Source organism: Meriones unguiculatus, chromosome 12 (genome assembly GCF_030254825.1).
Source record: "Meriones unguiculatus strain TT.TT164.6M chromosome 12, Bangor_MerUng_6.1, whole genome shotgun sequence".
In the NCBI taxonomy this organism is placed as follows: Eukaryota; Metazoa; Chordata; class Mammalia; order Rodentia; family Muridae; genus Meriones; species Meriones unguiculatus.
Window position 1 is genome coordinate 64,405,100 of NC_083360.1, and position 20,598 is coordinate 64,425,697.

A 20,598-nucleotide genomic window follows, 5' to 3' on the forward strand; every position below is an offset into this window, starting at 1 on the left:
TCTAGTATCTTCTGTAGGGCTGGTTTGCTGTGTAGATATTACTTAAATTTAGTTTTGTCATGGAATATTTTGTTTTCTCCATATATGTTGATTGAAAGCTTTGCAGGGTATAGTAATATGGGTTGGCATCTGTGCTCCTTTAAAATCTGCATGACATCTGCCCAGGCCCTTCTGGCTTTCATAGTTTCTAATGAGAAGTCTGCTGTGATTCTGATAGGTCTACCTTCATATGTTACTTGGCCTTTTTCCCTTGCTGCTTTTAGAATTTTTTCTTTGTAGATTGAGCGTTTTGACTATGATGTGATATGAGGGGTTTCTTTTTTGGTCTATTCTCTTTGGTGTGCTGTCGGCCTCTTTTTTGTTTATGGACATGTCTTTCTTAAAGTCGGCAAAATTTTCTTCTATGATTTTCTTGAAAATATTTTCTGGAACTTGAAGCCTGGAATCTTCTTTTTCATCAATTCCTATTATTCTTAGATTTTGCCTGTTCATAGCATCCTTGATTTCTTTGATATTTTGTGTTTGGGACTTTTCTGATTTTACTTTTTCTTTGAGAGAAGTATCAATTTTTGCTGCTGTATCTTCAGCACCTCCCTTCCATCTTTTACATTCTCTTGGTGATGCTTACCTTTGTGGTTTCTGTTCTTTTCTTTAGGTTCTCCAGCTCCAGGGTTTTCTCAGTTTGTGTTTTCTTTATTGATTCTAATTCTGTTTTCATGCCTTGGACTATTGCTTTTTTTTTCATCTGTTTGAATGTGGATTCCTGTCTCTATGATGCTCTCAATTTTTTTTTCATTTCCTCTTGATATGCCACTATCTCTACTTGTGCCTCTATTTGTTTGGCTATATTTGCCTGTGTTTTTTTGAGAACTTTATTTATTTCCTCTTTCTTTGCCTCCACTTAGGTGGCCAATTCTTTGAGAGATTTGTTCATTTACTCTTTAACTGTCTGGATTTGTATTGCTATTTCTCTGAGAGATTTTTTTGTTTCCACCTTATGTGCCTGAAATAACTGGATAAGCATAGCTTTAAAATCATTTTCCTCTGTTTCTGATGAATTGTATTATCCATTAATTTTGGGGTTTGCTGGTAAAGTCATGATGTCCTGATTTATGTTGGATGTATTCTTTCATCGACCCCATTTGCTTATCTGTAACCTTCACTGTTCCTGGATTCTGCAGTTCAGATTGGTACCGTCTTTCTCTAGTGTCTGGAGAATTCTTCAGGAAGATGAGAGAGTTCCAATGATTTCAGTCTGTCTGTTGTTGTTTCATCTGTACTTGTGGGAGGAAAGTCCCTGTGCAGAAAGACAAATGCAGGCGAGTGTGTGCGTGTGGGTGGAAGTGTGCCTTGAGGGACAGAGTGATAGAGAATGTGGAGCCCTTGAGTTTGTGGGAGGGGCTCTGCTTTGCAGGCATCAAAGGGGTTACTTGCACATGCACTGTAGATGTAGCAGGCGCTGGTGATAATTGTGGCATAATTTCCTCATGCAAATTCCCTGAAAACCCCAGTGGCCTACAGGCTACTTATATTCGGTTCTGTCTGAGATCCTAGTGAGCTTTGCCTGAACTCCTCTGTTGGGCCCACAGAGCAGGGGCTTCAATGTGTCAAGAGCCCCTCTGTTTCCCACATGGGTGTGTGGGTGGGAGGGGTCTGATATCTAGCTGCTAGTTTAGGAGGACCCTGGATCTGGGGCTCTGCAGGCTCTTGAGGGCACACTCATTCTCAAGCAGGTCACATAGGCAAGGATCGGGGTTTCTGGGCTCTCTACTGTCTGGTTTGGACCTGCTGAGTCATATGCTCGAGGACTGATGAGCTCTGCCAGCTCAGTGGTACTAGAGACACCACATTAGAGAGTCCAGCTGCATCTGCAGACTGGGATGCAGGTCCGGATGCCTTCTGGGAAGTCCTGGGGAGCCACAATAGGGGTCCACAGACCTGGGTGGTCTGACACCTGGTGTACCTAGTTTGTTTGGCAAGTCTGCTGGATTTTGGTGGCTGTATAGCCTACTGTCTGCCATTGAGGGGTTGGGCAGTCTTACAGGCACTGGCTAAGAGGTCCAATGGAGTCCATATGGCTGTTGGCAGACATGGAACCCAGGGAAGGTGGTACCTTGGATCTGGGACTTGGAAGGATGTTACTGCTGGTTGCCGCTGCAGAGGAGCTAGGAACCCCACCTCTGCTGTTGCAGTCCCCAGGCAGTGAGTTCTGTGCTGAGAATCTGTGTGAGCCGGCTGTGCCTAGGAGGAGGGAGGCCCAAAAGTGGGGAGTGCAGGAGGATCACAAGATTGTTTTCTCCTTCCCCAAAGAAGTCCACGATGACCTGATACTAAAGGTCTCAACTCATGTGATGGTCCCTCTTGTTCAGAAAACTTTACCGATGTTTCCCTGACTTTAGTTGTCCCTCCACTCATCAACTCAGGTGCTTCAGCTCCTCAGCTTCTCAAAAACTGTGCGTGCTGGTCGCTGCCATCTTGGATCTCTTGTTTTTGTTTTTTAAGACAGAATTTCTCTGAGTAACCTTGGCTGTCCTGGAACTCTCTGTGTAGATGAGACTGGCCTTTGTCTTATAAAGGTCCACCTTATTCTGCCTCCCAAGTGCTGGAATGAAAACCATGCATACACCATTTCTTTTCTTATACATTTTATGTAATTGTAAATTGCCCAAATTTTTATAGGATGACTCTTCAAGATGAATTGGATGAGCTTAAAGTGCATATGTCTATTGATAAAACAACAATACAAGAACTGAACAGGTGCATGGCAGAAAAAAGAGAAGGTAAGTTTTTAATTAAAATAAATCTTTAGCATTTTAGGTTCTCTAGTTTTTCTTTCAATTAAAGAATCTTAGTTTTTCCCTTTTGTATCATTTTACTGATTTATAACATACTCTTTATGTCTCATGAGAATATCAAGTATAGTGAACTTCTAAACATCCCACTTACAACAGGCTCATAATTTCCAGTTTTTCTAGTTCTATTTGCTCACAATTTTATAACTGTGTTTAACATTAGTGATTAATTTATATTTTCTTTTGCTATTACAACAATTTGAAATCATTTAGTTCTATCTAATTTTATATGACTACCATCTTAAACCTGGAAGGGAGCTTTGTTTATTTCAAGTGTGAGACCAGCTTGGCCAAATTGTCTCATGATAGGAAACACCCCTGTGTTACCAATTTAAGATTGGGAAGATGGTTGCATTTACTGTGCAACTTCAATATCTCAATAAAAGAAGCAAATCAGCTTAATATGATAAGATTTCTTCCAACTTCTGCCAGCCAGCTGTCATCACCACACCCAGTAGTTGTTGGAACTAACTCCCTCCTCTTCTGGCTTTTTCTCAGTCCTCATTGACTCAGTCTTAAATATGTTGTTAGTGATTTACCAAATCAATATTTTAACATTTCTATTTTACATTTTTCATCAAAATATGAGCTTACTCCTTCACTAGCTTCTGAAACATGTTTTTGTTTGTTTGTTTGTTTTGTTTTGTTTTCATTTGTTTTTCCCTCTTGCCAGGATGTTTTTCTTTTCTTAATGAAACATATTCCCAGTTCCTCCTTAACAATTGGGATCTTGAAGAGCCTTCTTGCTTTATTGTTCAAAAGTAACTATATTGTTTTGAAAACAAAACATTCAAGCAATGAGCAATAATCAAATAAAGAAAAGGAGAATTGTGAGTTCTCAATTCCAAGTCAAATCTTGAAGAGAAGCTTTCTGGCACATCAGTTTTTATTGTAGCACTGTTCAAAGTAGCTGACTTAAGGAGGCAACCTAGGTAGCCAGCATCAGAGCATTTACATGGACAAAGCCTTAAGAATGAACTTGTGTTTTTTGCAGGAACACAGAAGGAACAGGGCATTATAAGTAAATTAAGCCAGTCTTAGACAAATATTATATTTTTATTCATCTGTGGCTTTATATAGATATGTTTGAGGGACAAAGGGGACTAATAGAAGCAGTAAGCAATAACAGAGAGAGAAAGGAGTTAATGAACGGACCATGTTGAACATACAATATACAGAGGAAAACTTCTTAAAATCAGAAAAATTGGTTGGGCACTTCCACAAGTTCCACTTTTGCTTTGTTTTTTGTTTATTTGTTTATTTAATAAATTACAGTTTATTCACTGTATCCCCGCTTTAGCCCCCTCCTTCATCCCCTCCCAATCCCACCCTCTCTCCCTCATCTCCTCTCCTGCCCCTCTCCAAGTCCACTGATAGGGAAGGTCCTCCTCCTCTTCCATCTGACCCTAGCCTATCAGGTCTCATCAGGACTGGCTGCATTGTCTTCCTCTCTGGACTGGGAAGGGTGCTCCCCCTCGGGGGGGGGGGGTGATCAAAGAGCAGACCAATCAGTTCATGTCAGAGACAGTACCTGTTCCCCTTACTAGGGTACCCACTTGGAGACTGAGCTGCCATAGGCTACATCTGTGCAGGGTTCAAGGTTACCTCCATGCATGGTCCTTAGTTGGAGTATCATTCTCAGGAAAGACCCCTGTGTGCAGATTTTTTGGCTCTGTTGGTCGCCTTGTGGAGCTCCTGTCCCCTCCAGGTCTTTCTATGTAACCCTTCTTTCATAAGATTCCTTGCACTCTGCCCAAAGTTTGGCTATGAGTCTCAGCATCTCCTTCAGTACCTTTCTGGGTAGAATCTTTCCACAGCCTCTGTGTTAGGCCCCTGTCCTGTTGCCTGTTTTTTCCCTCTTCTGATGTCCATCCCATTTGCCATTCTGAGTAAGGATTGAGTGAGGTGTCTCAGAAGCAGGAAGACACACATGGTCTGTACTCACTTATAAGTCGATATTAGGCATATAATAAAGGATAATCATACTAAAATCTGTGCACCTAAAGAAGCTAAGCAAGATGGAGGACCCTGGGTAAGATGATTTTTGCTTTGCTTTATTGTGTCTTGTTTTGTCCTGACTGGCTGTTGCCACTTAGAGGCCTTCTTTTCTCAAGTAGAAAGGAAGGGGGGTGAATCTGGTGGAGAGAAGAGGTTTCAGGAGGCTAGGTTTAGTGGAGGGAGGGGAATATATTTAAAAATAGGAATATCAAATAGTAAAAGAGCCATTTAATAAATAACCTGAATTGATAAAAGTATTTGCAACATTGAGAATAAGAAAACTGGCAAAATAAACCTATCATGAAATTTGACTGAACTGAAGGTGGGTTCAGTCCGGCTGAATTACCTTTTCAATACACAAATAAACCAAAATGAATAAATGCAATGTTTGCTAAAATTATCATACAGAATTAATATGTAATGATTTGAAATCACAGAAAAATTTGTTCAATTACTAAAATAGACACACAAAATGCAATAGGTTATTTTCTACTAAAATATATTCTTTGTAGCATTTTGTTTTAAATTGAATCACAGAGATCAGAAAAATATAGGTATCACTTCTTTATCAATAGAAGTAAAATCAATAGAAGAAATAAAGTAAGTTTTAATGACATTAGCCATTGATATATTTAGGATACTGTAAAAATTGATACATTCAGTTCAAGAATAAGGTTGTTTGATTCATTTGGCTTCATGCAGTTAGCACCGTAAGAATTCCATTTTCTCTTTTAATATAATATGAATGCTAAATAATTTTATATTTAATACCAAATAATAGCAAACTAATTTTGTAAAATAATAATAAACACTAATTTGGGATATTTGTCAGTTATTGTATTTTACTATTTAAGTATTTCAAATAAAAATATTTGAAATCAAATTAAAGATGCTTAACCAATGTTCACAATTTATCAAAAATGACTGTAAGCTGTTTTATAAATGTTTTTGTTTTAATGATTTAATGTTACAGTGGAAAAAAATCAGTAAAATTGTGAGAGTTTTTAAGTAATGTTTTATTATAATTAAAATGAGAATATAAAAGAATAAAAATAGTTAACAATAAAAAGTTAATAAAACACAAAAAAGCAGATTAATATAGATTAATTATTCAGTGAAATGTTGGGGCTTTGAAAACAATAGCCTAACTATTGATACTTTGACATGTGACAGATTCTTTCTATGTAGCCAGGCTGACCCAGAACTCACAATTTTTCTTCTCCAGCCTCTGAGTGCTGAGCCCTTCATACCCCAGCTATGCCAAGCAGTTTGAACCTAGCTATTTCTGACTTCCTTTGCATATTTCCACCAGGCTCAGGCTGCTATCTGGATTATATGACTTGGTCTCCCTCTCTAAAATCTCTTTAACCAAGGATTAACTCATAGAAAAGCAGGCTTAAAAGTATTTTTAAAGACAACATCTGTTCTGATGACTAGAGGACATTGAAAGAAAACCTTGGGTGTTATTATATTTTCTGTTTATCATTTCTGTCCCAGGGTATTGTCTGTGGATCAGACAAGCTCTGTTTCCCTAAAAATAATTTTCTACTGTTTTTGCAGAGTGCAGGGATGGTCATGAAAGAAGGGGGAGATAGAAAGACCTGGAGGGAACAGGAGCTCCGCAAGGAGAGCAACAGAACCAAAAATCGGAGCACAGGGGTCTTTTCTGAGACTGATACTCCAACCAAGGACAATGCAAAGAGACAACCTAGAACCCTTGCATAGTAGCCCATGGCAGCTCAGTGTCCAAGAGGGTTCCCCAATTATAGGAACAGGGACTGTCTGACATGAACTCATTGGCTGGTTCTTTGATCACCTCCCCCTGAGGGGCAGCACTCTTCCCAGTCCAAAGAGGAAGACAATGAAGCCAGTCTTGATGAGACCTGATAGACTAGGGTCAGATGGAAGTGAAGGAGGACTTCCCCTATCATTGGACTGGGGGAGGGGCATAGAAGAAGAAGAGGGTGGGGTAGGATTGGAAGGTGATGGGGGAGGGGGCTACAGCTGGGATACAAAGTGAATAAACTAATAAAAATAAAATTAAAATTAAAAAAATAAAATAGAAAAATATTTCTACAATTTCCTGTTCCATCTTTGTTTTTCTTATGCTGAGGGTACTGAGGCTTGAACCACATAGCCCTTCTACAGTTTTCATAGTGTGCTATTTATTTTCCCTTACAAACCTATTTTCCGTTTATTTCAGTATACTTAGACTTTAAGAGAGAGAGAGAGAGAGAGAGAGAGAGAGAGAGAGAGGTCATTTTTTTAACTAGGTTCTCTTGCTTCAGTTCCCATGTCCTGAGGTGCTCAGACTAAAGTGGCTAAGAGTGTGTTTCTTGTTTCACTGCATAGTATGACCCTAACTGCTTCAGTATTTTTATAAAAGGTATAGAGGAAAGAAACATCTTTCTTAGGGACATCCACAGGTGAACATGCACAGCCATTTTGCCCATGAACAAACCTAGGACCAAATACTCGGCAAGGAAACTCTTTTAAAAATAATTCTTTAGTGTTTATTTTATTAACAATATATAGATGTTGTTAGTACTCTATGCTTTGTGAATATAGTATTATTATGTTATTTTTAAGGATAAATATCTCACTCAGAACTATAGGAGGTATTTAAATGACTAGAACAGATGAATTATATTTGCATATTATTTCTATATTATTGAAGACTGTTGTAAATGAATTCAGCACCATGGTGTTAGGGGACTAAAAAGAGAAGCTTGGGAGCTGATAGATCATTATCAAGGTAAAGGTACGTGTTCCCCAAGAGGCAAATTTTACCTATTCAAGCTTTTATTATCCTTAGGATAGTGTTCTATTTATTTCATGAGCACAGAAGTTTTAATTGAGTATGTCATGTTTCAAAGACAAAAGAAATGCCTAATTCACTCTAACAAACTTGTTAGTCACTGTTTTTATCAGGAGGATTTCTACTCCACAGAGAATCATATTGTTTTCTCTTTCTTTGTTGATAAATCAAAGTTTTACACTGATCTACAGCAGTCAGGCTTACTTTAAAGCAAAAGTAAAGCAACACAGATGCATACCCTTAGCGTTGTGCATTCTTTCTGCTCCCTGTTTTGTTCTTTAAGAACAGTGTTCTTAAATGTAATTTAGGAACTTAATAAAGAATGGTAACTTCATCACTGTTACTTATCTAGAAAGAAAACAGTTATTTATAGATTTGGGTAAATTTTAATATTGATGAATAATTGATGACAGGGTTTCCCTTAACTTGGTAAATTACTTGTAGGTTTTTGCTGTGCTGAGAAGGGTATAGTAGTTAGTTGCTTGCCTGTGCAGGAGTGATTTGCCAAACAAATTCACTTGTGAATATGGGCTTGTTACTGAGGAAGCCATAGCTCCTCCACAAATTAGGTTTTTATGGTTTAACCCACCTATACAGGGCCTTTCCCAGAAGGAAAGGTTAGTGCGCTTTCAGTGTCCAATTCTGTTAGTTTGCTTTATTCAGCAATCACTGTGATCCTCCTGGCAGGGAACAGGGTCAGCAGAACAAAACCAGTAGCATTGTAGATAAAAACAAAACAACAACAACAACAAAAATAGTGAATTCTGCTTTTAAGGTAAAGGTGGAATAGTCTACAAAAGAATGAACATTGAAATGAAAGTCTAGCATTGTTAACCCGCAGAACTATTGTACCTTTGAAAAACTTAACACTGCTGGGAAAAAAAAGCGACACCACAAAGATACATAATTATGTGACAAAATACTTATAGGAAAGGTCATCATTTGATTCTGGCCAAATAATAGCACAAAAAATAGACTAGATTATTCATAATTGAAAAAACATGAAACCTTTCCCCTTAAGACGACAGTGCAGTATTTCAGCAATATATGATGTACCATAATATATTATTTATTTGCTTCCAGAACAACTCTTTAGACACCCTGAAGATGCTGGGGTCAAGAAGAGTACTCCAGAGAAGAATGAGAAAGCAATATCAGAGCAGACATTAGAGAAGGTATTCTAATCTTTAAGATATTGAGCTGAGCAAGTTAAATCTGAATTTTACCATAAAGAATTATATTTTAAGATGAGGGCTCATGAACTCATACCTTGTGTGAATCCTTAATTTAAATTCATAATTCTAAATCATTGGCTTGCCAGAATGAGGTAAAGAAAAATCAATGTTAGTAAAATAAATGTGTAAACACTTATGCTTCTGTGGACATAGATTAAAAATATTTTTATAGATGGAATGTGGAAATGAAAAGAAGTTAACAAAATTTAGAATATATGTGCTTATTAGTTATAGGTGAGCAGTTCAAGTTAAAATGGGCCAGGAGACTGCTCCTTTGCAACAGGCAGAGATTGTTTTTGTTTTTGTTGTTTTGTTTTTTGTTTGTTTGTTTATAGCTCTGCCACAGTAAAATGCTAATATTTTTATAATTTAAACTTGCAAATATATGTGACTTATTGCCAATAAAACTTGGCCTATGATTTATTACAGTTTTCTTTGTTTTAATAAGATAATCCATGTCAACCTATAGTCAAAATAGAGCACTACTACCATTGATGGTAAAATACTGTTTTCAAATTGTAGCATTTATCTCAATTTATTTATTCTTACAAAATATATTATCAGGTTCAATGAAGTGGTTTCAAGTGTATGAACACTTATTGGTAGTATTACTAAACGTTTATCTTTATATAACTTCCTCTTTTATTGTTATCTAGCTACTGTGAATTTGTTTAGGGTTTACTAAAACATCAATTCATAAAAAAACTGGAAATTCACATACATATAAACAATTTCACTTTACCTACCTTTATCTTTTGTACCTGTAGATTAACTTATGGGATTTTCTCATGAACTACAGCAATTACGTTCTTCCATAGCCTTGGCATATTGTCCTATAAACTCAGAACTACTGAATGACACATACCAGGTTAACATAGTAGGCTAGAGTACGAGACATGCTCACATTCATTAAACTTGAAGCAAAGTAGAAAAAAACTGAAGCCATCTGTGTGCCATCAACCTGGATATTACAAAGTTTACATTAATGTATCAGCCTTGTTTCAAAATAGCATTTTTGATGTTTTATATGATTTTGTTTGTATAGATTCATAATATGTGACTATTCCTATAGAGAAGAAAGCCTGAAGAAACTATGACTTCTTTCTACTCTCCACACTAACAGATAATATTATGGGTCCAGATATGCATTTAAGGCCCACAAAAAGAACAGTAATTATTTTCATTGGACTTAAATCAAAGTAGCATATTAATTTCTTACTTTTAATATTGATTTTGTACAATTGTATCAGTCATCTGTTTAAGTCTTCATAGTAAATTTATAACTTTTAACTAGGTAATGCTTACATTTGTGTGGTATTAAGGGTTGAATTTAGGGTCTTGCACATGCTAGACAAGTTATCTACCATAAATCAATTTGCATGTCATATGACAGACAGACAGACAGACAGATAGTTAGGGTCTTTTAAGTTGTACAGGCTGGGTTTTAACTCATTCTGTAGTCCAGGTTGACCATAGGCTTACAGTCTTCTGTCCTTCATGTCCTGAACAGCTAAGTTCAAGATCTTCCAACATCAGGCCCATTGAAATGTCCTTCTTTTTTTGTGAGGAGTAATGTTCTTTCTTTTATGTTAATATTTTTTATTATTATCATTTATTACAATTTATTCAATTTATATCTCAGCTATGCCCCCCTCCCTCATCTCCTCCCTATCTCACCCTCCCTCCCTCTTCTTCCACTATGCCCCTCCCCTAGTCTACTGACAGGTGAGGTCCTCCTACTCTTCTATTTGACCCCTAGCCTATCAGATCTCATCAGGACTAATTGCATTGTCTTCCTCTGTGGCCTGGCAAGGCTACCCTCTGAAAGACTCTACTGATCAAGGTATCAAAGCAGAGGCTGAGACTCATAGCCAGACTTTGGAAAGAGTGCAACAGAATCTTTTGAAAGAAGGTGGAGATAGAAAGACCTGGAAGGGACAGGTGCTCCAAAAGAGAAAACAAAACAAAACAAAAAAAAAAAAAAAAAAAAAAAAAAAAAAAAAAAAAAAAAACTGAGCCTGGGACCCCTGCAGAGACTGATACCCCAACCAAGGACAATGCATGGAGAGAACCTAAAAACCTGGCTCAGATGTAGCCCATAGACTCAGTCTCCAAGTGGGGTCCTAGTAAGGGGAGCAGGGGCTTTCTCTGAAATTTCCTTCTTGAATATCTGTGTGTGGTGGGGTGTGTGCATATGCATACTTGTGGAGGTTTGAGACCATCTCAGGCACAATCCACCATTTCTCTCTCCTTCCTTCCTTTTTTTGTTCTTAACTCCTTTCTTTTTCTATCCTTCTTTCCTTCCTTCTTTCCTTCCTTCTTTCCTTCCTTCCTTCTTTCCTTCCTTCCTTCTTTCCTTCCTTTCCTCCCTCCCTCCCTCCCTCCCTCCCTCCTTTCTTATATTCTTTTTTCCTGATTTTTGAGACAGGATCTTTTAACTGGCCTAAAATTAACTTACCCATCAAGTAGGCTAGGATAGCTTGTCAGTGTGTTCCTGCATTCCCAGCTCTAGAATACCATAGGTTTTTGTATTAAGTTCAAATTCAGATCCTCACACTGGAGGTGAGTGCTTTACTGACTAAGCTGGCTATCTATCACTCCTGCCCCAAAGACGCATTATGAAAAGAAACAAACAAGGGGCTTCAGTGACAGCTTCCTCCTATAGTCTATGGTATATATGTGGAAATGCATTTTAGGGTTAGTTTAAAATAGAGGTGTGAACTACTCAATCTTGGTTAAGGTATAGTCCTGCCCATTATTATCTTAGCTTAGAGCCATCATCAAGGTGTTAAATTGTTAATCTGTTACTCTCTGAAAATACAGCCTCTTGACCTCATGGATAACTATCCTCATTTGGAGGTGTACAATTGTTTGACCCTCTGGATCTTGTGGAATTCAAGATAGTTCAGTAGGTAAGGGTAGAGATATACTCATCTTTGTTTCTTGAGCCAGCACACAGGTACAAATCAAAGACAGACATGCCCAGTTCATCTGCATTTAGTTGTTTTATGGGCTCAAATGAAGAGTTAGGGCTTCTTTGTAAAAGCAGTTTATGAGTTTCTGTTTAAATTATACTTATGAAACTATTTTGAAAACTAGTAAAATGTTATTTTACAAATAACAGTTTTGTAATTATTCAAGTTCTAAATCCAAACCTTTTTTTGTAAGAGTTATAATGATTCTGTCCTTCTTGTTCATTCACGGCATTCTTATAGTATCATATATTACTTTAAGGTATACAAGTATTTGTCTCTCCATGGCTGTTGACACCTAGGGCCTGAAGTGTATTTGACCATAGCTATATCCTACAATAGGAGCAATTTATTGAAAAATGGAAATGCTTTATTTACAAGCAACCTCCAAATTCTTGTACTTTTAGATTGTTGAACATTATTTATTGAAAAAATATTATATGAAATAAGAATCACATGACAAAGTAGTACTTTTCTAATGCAGAAGTAAAACTGTTGCAGGTTATTTATTTTGTCTTTATTTTTAATGTAGTAGTCAAGGGTTAAAGAAATGCAATTTACAATTAGTTTCTCCATAAGCATACTTTACGTCTACTCTATAAACAGTTTTTCTCTGAAAATATTTCTTTGCACGGAGGGACTTTATAACCAAAGAACTTCCAATCTTAGACAACTCTGCAGCTCATTGACATCCTTAGTTTTGTATCACTTTGCATAGGCTTTTAACTTCTTTTACCATCTGTCCCTTATTCAGCAGATGCATTATTGCATTTCTGAATGTATCCATCTTCATCACCTTAGAATTATTTAGGAATTAAGTGCCATAGATTCATTTTGTCCTTGTTCTAAATGTAACTTTCATCAGTTAGAAATGATAATTAAAAATTAAGTAGGTTATGGTTTTAAATTTTAAAGGAGTAAATTAGACTTTTTTGCTTAGGTCATTGAGTTGGAAGATCGGTTAAAATCTTTTGAGAAAAAGTCAAGAAAGTTAAAAGAAGAGAATAAAAAATTAAAGAAAGAAAACGATTACCTGAAATCTCACTTAAAACAGTATCAAGAAGATTCAGAGGTGAGAGAGAAAGAGCTGGAGCGCCTACTGCAGGTGAGTAAAGATGTGGAAGATGACAAGAGTGAACTTCAAATAAAAATCACTGCTCTGGAGAAGGAAGTCACTACCCTGAGGAGACAAGTGGCAGAGACTAAGGCTTTGAGAAATAAAAATGAAGAGGTGGCGAGTCCAGAGGGGGAAGAGCACCACCCAACAGACAGAGCTAAAACTGGGGTGACCACCACAAATGTGAGAGCCCCGCAGTATGACTGCAAGACAACCACTACCAAGGTGAAATTTAGAGCTGCCAAGAAAATGTGCGCTGTGGGTCGCCACCTCACTGTTCTCAATCACTCCATCAAGGTTATGAGCCATGTTGAGGACCTCAGCAAGGACGGCTGGGAGGATGTGAGTGAAAGCAGGTAAGGCTCTCATTAACTTAGCTCTGTGGTGGGGACAGTGTGCATATGTAAAGCACTGACAAATGGAGATTGAATTTCAACTACTGTCGATTTGGTATTCAGAAAAAATACTGTCAGAGCCTTTGAAATATCTTGGGAGGTCTTGTTCTGAGCTTATTGACTGAAATTTGCATGCAAAATTAGCCACCACTGCATGAGTATTTGAATAGGTGCCAGGAAACCCAAAAGAAGGCAATGCTTGATTTCTTCCAGTGATGCTATTTTCATGCAGTCATGAGGCTTGAAATTGACAGTTTGGCAGGTTGATTTAATTTGCTGGCCCTTTGCATATTCACCACTGACAGCTAAGGATTCCCAGGCAAGCCTACTAAGTCGGTTTAGTTATCTTGTGACATGCCAACCTGGGAGGAGAAACATTTTTCCCCCTTAATTTAGTTAGATAAATTTTGAATGACCCATTTCAGCTTGTTACCAGATGTCTACAAGCTGTTTAACAGCCTTTAAATTAAGAACCATCTTCACTAATTATTTCATGTGTGTATTATGCAAAGTCATTGTACAAACTTTAACTGGATGAAAGTTAAAGATTACTTAGGAGCTGTACAGAATCGTATTCTTGAGTTGTATAGTCCCCATTGGATATCAAGAGGAGAATACTAAAAGTCTATACATTTCTTGGTCTTACACCTGGCTGGACACTCGTTTGTATACTTGAAGTATAGAAGCAGAAGAATGACACCACGCCTCTTCTTTATACCCCTGCAATAAAGAAGCTAGAGTTGTTAGACTTGCTCACTAGTTGTCCACTTTGCCATGGTTTTTAAAATTCTGCCTTGTTTTATAATAATATATACCTATATTTACTTTCTCTAGTTTGTTTTAGGCTCTTCTGCAATGCTCTGTTTTAGATATGGGATGACTAGGGATATTTCTCTTAGACACAGGCATATAAATGAAAAATGAGCTTAAAATATAAAAGAAACTTGTGTTCGGGGAAAAGGTGTGATGCCTTTCTTGGCCTTCATAATGGCATACCTGTAGGAAAAGACAAACTAAAGAGAAACATGACATTCATTTTTCAGTTTTATGTGACTGTGGAAGATGAACAAATGCCCAAGAATTGGAGAGAATTGTCTAATTTTATGCTTTTAGCCTTCACAAAAACTGCATGTTATGTAGAAATTTAGATCAAAAGAAGGTTAAATGTATAATGTCCAAAATAAGAGCAAAGGAACAAGATGGAGAGATCCGGTAACATCATACTGTTTAGAGTGTTGTAAGTCTCTGCATGGCACTCCTTCCCAGGCAGTGTGGGTCTTTTATTACTGAGCATGGTAGATGAGGGGATTTCATTTCAAAGAAAGACAGACAAAGGTGAGTAAGTATACATTTTATACTTTGTTTTGGAGAAGAGGGGATGTATTAATTACTTTTCTATTGCTGTCATAAAACACCATGATGAGTTGAGGAATGGATACAGAAATTGTGTTACATCTACACAATGGAATATTACCCAGCAATAAAAAGCAAGGAAATCATGAAATTTGCAGGTAAATGGTGGGAACTGGAAAAGATCATCCTGAGTGAGGTATCCCAGAAGCAGAAAGACACACAGGATATATACTCACTCATAAGTGGATATTAGACATACAATATAGGATAAACATACTAAAATCTGTAAACCTAAGGAAGCCAATGAGGAAGGAGGACTCTGGTTAAGGTGCTCAGTCCCCATTCAGAAAGGCAAAGAGGATAGATATTGGAGGAGGGAGAAACAGGGAACAGGACAGGAGCTACCACAGAGGACCTCTGAAAGGCTCTGCCTTGCAGGGTATCGAGGCAGAGACTCATAGCCAAACTTTGGGCAGAGGGCAGGGAATCTTATGAAAGAAGGGGGAGATAGAAAGATAGGGAGAGGACAGGAGCTCCACAAGGACAGCAACAGATCCAAAAAGTCTGGGCACAAGGGTCTTTTCTGAAACTGATACTCCAGCCAAGGACCACTGGTGAAGATGTCCTGGATCCCCTGCACAGAGGTGGCCTATGGCAGTTTGGTGTCCAAGTGTCCTCCATAGTAATGGGGACAGGGACTGTCTCTGACATGAACTGATTGCCCTGCTCTTTGATCACCTCCCTCTGAGGGGGGAGCAGCTTTACCAGGCCACACAAGACAATGCAGCCAGTCCTGATGAGACCTGATAGACTAGGGTCAGAGGGAAGGGGAAGAGGACCTTCCCTATGAGTGGACTGGGAGAGGGACATGAGTGGGGAAGAGGGAGAATAGGATTGGGAGGGGGGAGGTATAGTAGGGATACAAAGTGAATAAACTGTCATTAATAAAAATAAAAATAATTAAATAAAAAATACCATGATGAAGGCAACTTACAGAGAGTTTATTTTTATTTATGTGTCCATAGGGTTAGAAACCATAATGGTGGGCAGCCTGTCAGCTGACAGTAGGCACGGCAGCAGGAACAGGAAACTAATATTTCATCTTGAACTTCAAGCACAAAGCAAAGCAGAGTGAACTGGAAGTGATAGGAGGTTTCAACTCTTGGAGTCCATTCCTAGTACAGTAATTTCTTCCAGAAATGCTGCACCACCTAGACTTCATCAATCTGTGCCACCCAACCCAATGCTATGTTGACAATACTCACTCAAATGCCACAAGTGAGCTAGATTGTATCATTACTTGGGTTTTTGCCATTTTGCTTTGGTGGAAAATAAAGAACAGCAGACAGGAAGGAAGGGAAAAGACACCTTGTTTCTATGGTTGTCTGTAAGGTATTTGTGCTCTTTATATCAGAGTACTCTGAAAGGCAAAATTGTTTTCTGAGCTCCAGCAACTGTTTGCAAATTATAATCACAGAGAGGTCCTATAAAATTCCCAAGCTTAAATATGTTCCAAACCAATGTTAGAGTTTTTGAGGTGGATTAGATATAACAGTTTTATTTGAATATTGATACTTGGTTCCAATGTGCTGGTAGGTTTGGGAAACATTTTAAAAGATTGCAAAATGAAGTTCTTTAAACGGATAAAGAAACTAAAAAGGCACGTTTATGGGAAAAGGGAGATGGCTCACCGGGTAAAGATACCTGCTACCCAGACTGATGGCATGATCGTGAGCCCTATGACTACCGTCATAGGAGAAAACAAACTCTGATGGACTGATCATTACAAATGCATTATGGCACATGTACACACACACACACACACACACACACAAAAGCTTAACTTAAAATTTTTATGAAGGCAAAACCAGAGAATCAAATTTATATTTTCTCTTTATTTTTACTTTTCCTCAATTTCTTCTTCCATGGTCTCAGAAACAGCTGTCAACAAAATAGTACTTAACTCCAAACCCACTAAATATTTATGTATATCTTCAAGGAAAATCTGGTGTGCACTGCAATGTGTACCTCAGCAATATAATACCCCATACTTTTCATAATATATTGGTATTGCTTATTTATGTCTAGGACTATGTACATTGATAAATACATAAAAGTTAGGTAATATATTCAATTCCAATTTCATCATATCAATTCATGTTCATAAAGCCGTATGTTTTGAAGAAATATCACTATGTTTTTAAATATAAGAACATCATCTAAATTGCTCAGCAGTATAACTCATTTTTGCACAGTGATGTTGTACTTCCTGCTTGGCAGAGCAGTCTTAGAAATCATTTAGCTGCAAAGAATTTTCACATTTTAGAAATCATGTGGTGGAACATCACAGACAATGTGAGAGTCTATTTATTTTAGTTTTCTATAGTGTGATGCTTAGTTATTTGTCAGCTTGACATAGGCTAGTGTTATCTGGGAAAAAGAACCTCAGATGAAGAAATGCTTCTGTCAGATTGCTTGTAGGCAAGTATGCAGGACATTATGTTGATATTATTAATATGTAGGATATTAGTGGTTGATGTGGGATGGCCCAGCTCACTGTGGGTAGCACCACACCTGGGCATGTGGTTCTGGGATTATAAGAAAGTAGGTTGGGCAAACTATGGGTAAATATCCAATAAATAGCATTACTCCATAGCCTCTGCTTCAGTTCCTGCTTCAGGATCCTACCTAGACTTCTCTCAACAAAGGGATGTGACCTGGTAGCTGTAAGATGAAATAAATCACTTCATTCTCAAGTTGTTTTGGTCATGGTGTTTTATCTCAGCAATGGAAACCCTAAGACATATAGTGTAAAGATTATTTGGATAATGAGAAAAATGGAACTTAGTGGTATGTATATAATATATGATAACTTAGGTAACTATCACCTGTTATTCATTTCACACAGTTTTTAAGAGGGTGTTTGTTGGTTTATGTTGCTGTGATAAAACATTCTGACAAAAGGCAGCTTGAGGAAAAAGGGATTGTTTGGTTGATCCTTCTAGTCACAGTCCAACACTGAGGGATGTCACAGCAAGAACTTCAGGAACTGCAGCAGAGATCATAGCTCACTCACTGTTTCATGCTCAGCTGGATTCCTTTTCTTTTCTTTTCCCTTCCTTCCTTCCTTCCTTCCTTCCTTTTTTTCTTCTTCCCTTCCTCCCTCCCTCCCTCCCTTCCTCCCTCCCTCCCTTCCTCCCTCCCTCCCTTCCTTCCTTCTTTCCTGTCTTGTTTTTTTTTTTTTTTTTTCCAGACACGGTTTCACTGTGTAGCTCTGGCTGTCCTGGCGCTCATACTGTATAAGAGACTGGCCTTAAACTCAGAGCTCCACCTGCCTCTGCCTCTGCTTCCCAAGTGCTGGGAGTAAAGGTGTGTGCCAACACAATACAGCTTTCTGCTAGCTTTCACATACACCAGGGTAAACTTGCCTAGGGATGTAGCTGCCCCCTCAATTAACATGATAATCTCTCACAGGCAAAACCATAGGCCTTCAGGTGAAGCAGTTCTTCAGCTGATGTTCCCTCTTCCCAAGTGACTGTAAGTTGTATTGAGTTGACAATAAAAACTAACTACCACAATGTTTATTCAGTAATAGTGAGAGAAGAAATTTGAAGTTCATAGCCAGATTCAGAAAGGCAAGTGCTATTTTCTGGCTATTTTTAATCCATATGGATTAAAATGTAAAAATATATCTGCCTGTCTATATATGTCTCTCTGACAGGAAAGTATAATAGGGAATATGAGGGGCAATTAAGAAGTTTACAGACAGAAAGTAGAGGAAACAGGGTAATGGGAGAAAGAAACACAAAGTAATTATTTCATGTGTCATATTTATATATAAATTATCACTTGTATATATTCATATGTATAGTGTGCCAGATGAAAGAAAAAGCAGGACTATATGGAATATAGCAAGCAGAAAGGAGGTAACTTGGAAAGTATAAAATGATAATGAGAAATTGATAAGAAGAATGAGGTGAAGGTGTGGCCTTGTTGGAAGAGGTTTCAAAAGCCCATGGCAATCCCAGTTAGTATTCTCATCCTTTTCTCTCTCTCTCTCTCTCTCTGTCCCTTCCTTCCTCCCTCTCTCTCTTTGTCTCAACATGTTTTCAGCTACCATTACAGCACCATACTGCCTGCCACCATGATAGTCACAGATTCACCCTCTGAAATAAGTCCTCAGTCAAATGCTTTCTTTCATAAGCTGCCTTGGTCTTGGTGTTTCTTCACAGCAACAGAAAGTAACTAGAATACCTTTAAATTTATCTTTTCTTTAATTATATTAAAACTGGGCACTATGATCTCTTAACTGTAGTGGAAGTCTAGAGTGTGATGGCTGTTCTTGCTGGAGGATATCTGTCAGCTTCCATTATTTACTACGCCTCTCTCAACAGGTCTGTGAGAATCAATCTTATGTCTCAGCTTGCAGGCTGTGCTTAGATGAGATAAACTTTTAAATGAATTAGCACTAGGTGATAATCCTATTTTCTAGGATGGAACTTGGTCGGATCTACTCAGATTAAGTACGGAATAGAATACAAAGATATGATATGTGGAGCTTCTGAAAAGTATAAAAATAATCACTTTGTAGAAACTTAATGGCATGCTCTTTCAGTTAACAACATTTTTATTAAAACAGTTGGTAAAGCTTGAAGGAGTACCAGATTTTTTTTTTTTTTAATATCTTTTGAGACAATGTCTCGTGCATCACAGTCTGGCTTCAGAATCCTGATCCTCCTGCCTTCTCCTCCCAAGTGCTCAGATTTTTTTTTTTAATCCATGCAAATTCCTCATCAAAATTAAGAATAAAGACTAAGCTTGGAGGAATTATTTCTCTGGTGACTTCTTTAGCTTTCAACTGTTCCACCAGCTCTCCTGGAATGCTGCCTGCAGGTTTTCAGACTGGAACTGAATCATTAGTTCCCCAAACACAGTGTATCCCTGCCGTTTTTGGAACGTACTTGCACTTTTGGTACCTCTAGATATCCAGCCTCCTGGCCTACACTGCAGATTTTAAACTACCTGGCTTCCTTAATAGCATGACCTATCTCCTGAAACTATATGTTTGCACACATACACCTTATAACATTTGGAAAATCACAATTAGTACACCTTATTACCATTCACCATTCCTTCCAAAATAGTGACATCTGAGAGTGACTACTGGGAGAGTAAATGGCATGAAGCGTCTTTTCATACATATCAAACTTTGAAGGAAAAAATAAAATTGAAGGTAGGTGGTAGGGAATTAGTTATGTGGGCTGTTTGGAGCAGTGTCTGTACCTACACAGGAGAGCAGCATGAGCCATCATGTATATGTTGCCTGTTCTCCAAGCACCTCTGTTTTGTAAAATGAACAGACTAAGCTAGCTGTGTACAGGCCAAAGCTTTGCAGAGGTCCAAGTCAACTGACTTCTCACTAAAACGCCTCTGACGACTAGAATGATTTAATATTAAATGTAAGCAAATCCCAAGCCCTCCGTGTATCAAGGTTCTTCAGAGTAATTAGCCAGTACCTTAGCCTCTGGGTAATTACAATGGACCTCTTCCATCATAAGTAGCATCAGGTTGTTTTACTGATAACAGGTCACTGTTTTGTGCATGCATTTTTCCTTTGAACTTTTATAAATGCCACCATCCTTAGACTTGTATAATATTGCTATTCTACCTTAAATAAAATTCCACAGAATGGAAGAAACATTTTCTAGCAAAAGATATTTGTTAATAAACTATATCAGGAAAATTTCTGGTCTTACCATGTTATGTAGTAGAAACAGACTATTTAGAACAGTGGATAGTCTGTTTTAGGCTTAGTTATGGCACCAGATAGAAGACATTGAGTATAGGAAATGCCTTTA

At 37.9% G+C, this 20,598-nt stretch overlaps 1 protein-coding gene across 4 annotated transcripts in view; it reads left to right on the top strand.

Moving 5' to 3' along the window:
• Cntln (centlein) overlaps positions 1-20,598 on the top strand; it is a 284,691-nt gene that overhangs the window by 165,608 nt on the left and 98,485 nt on the right. For all 4 annotated transcript variants that reach the window (XR_009585147.1, XM_060365802.1, XM_060365803.1 and 1 more), the window contains exons 13-15: positions 2,680-2,780; positions 8,752-8,843; positions 12,816-13,348. Coding sequence is in view for 3 of the 4 variants with exons in the window: in XM_060365802.1 (XP_060221785.1) it covers positions 2,680-2,780; positions 8,752-8,843; positions 12,816-13,348 (726 nt within the window). In the remaining variant the exon portion in view is untranslated. The remainder of the gene's footprint in view (positions 1-2,679; positions 2,781-8,751; positions 8,844-12,815; positions 13,349-20,598) is intronic.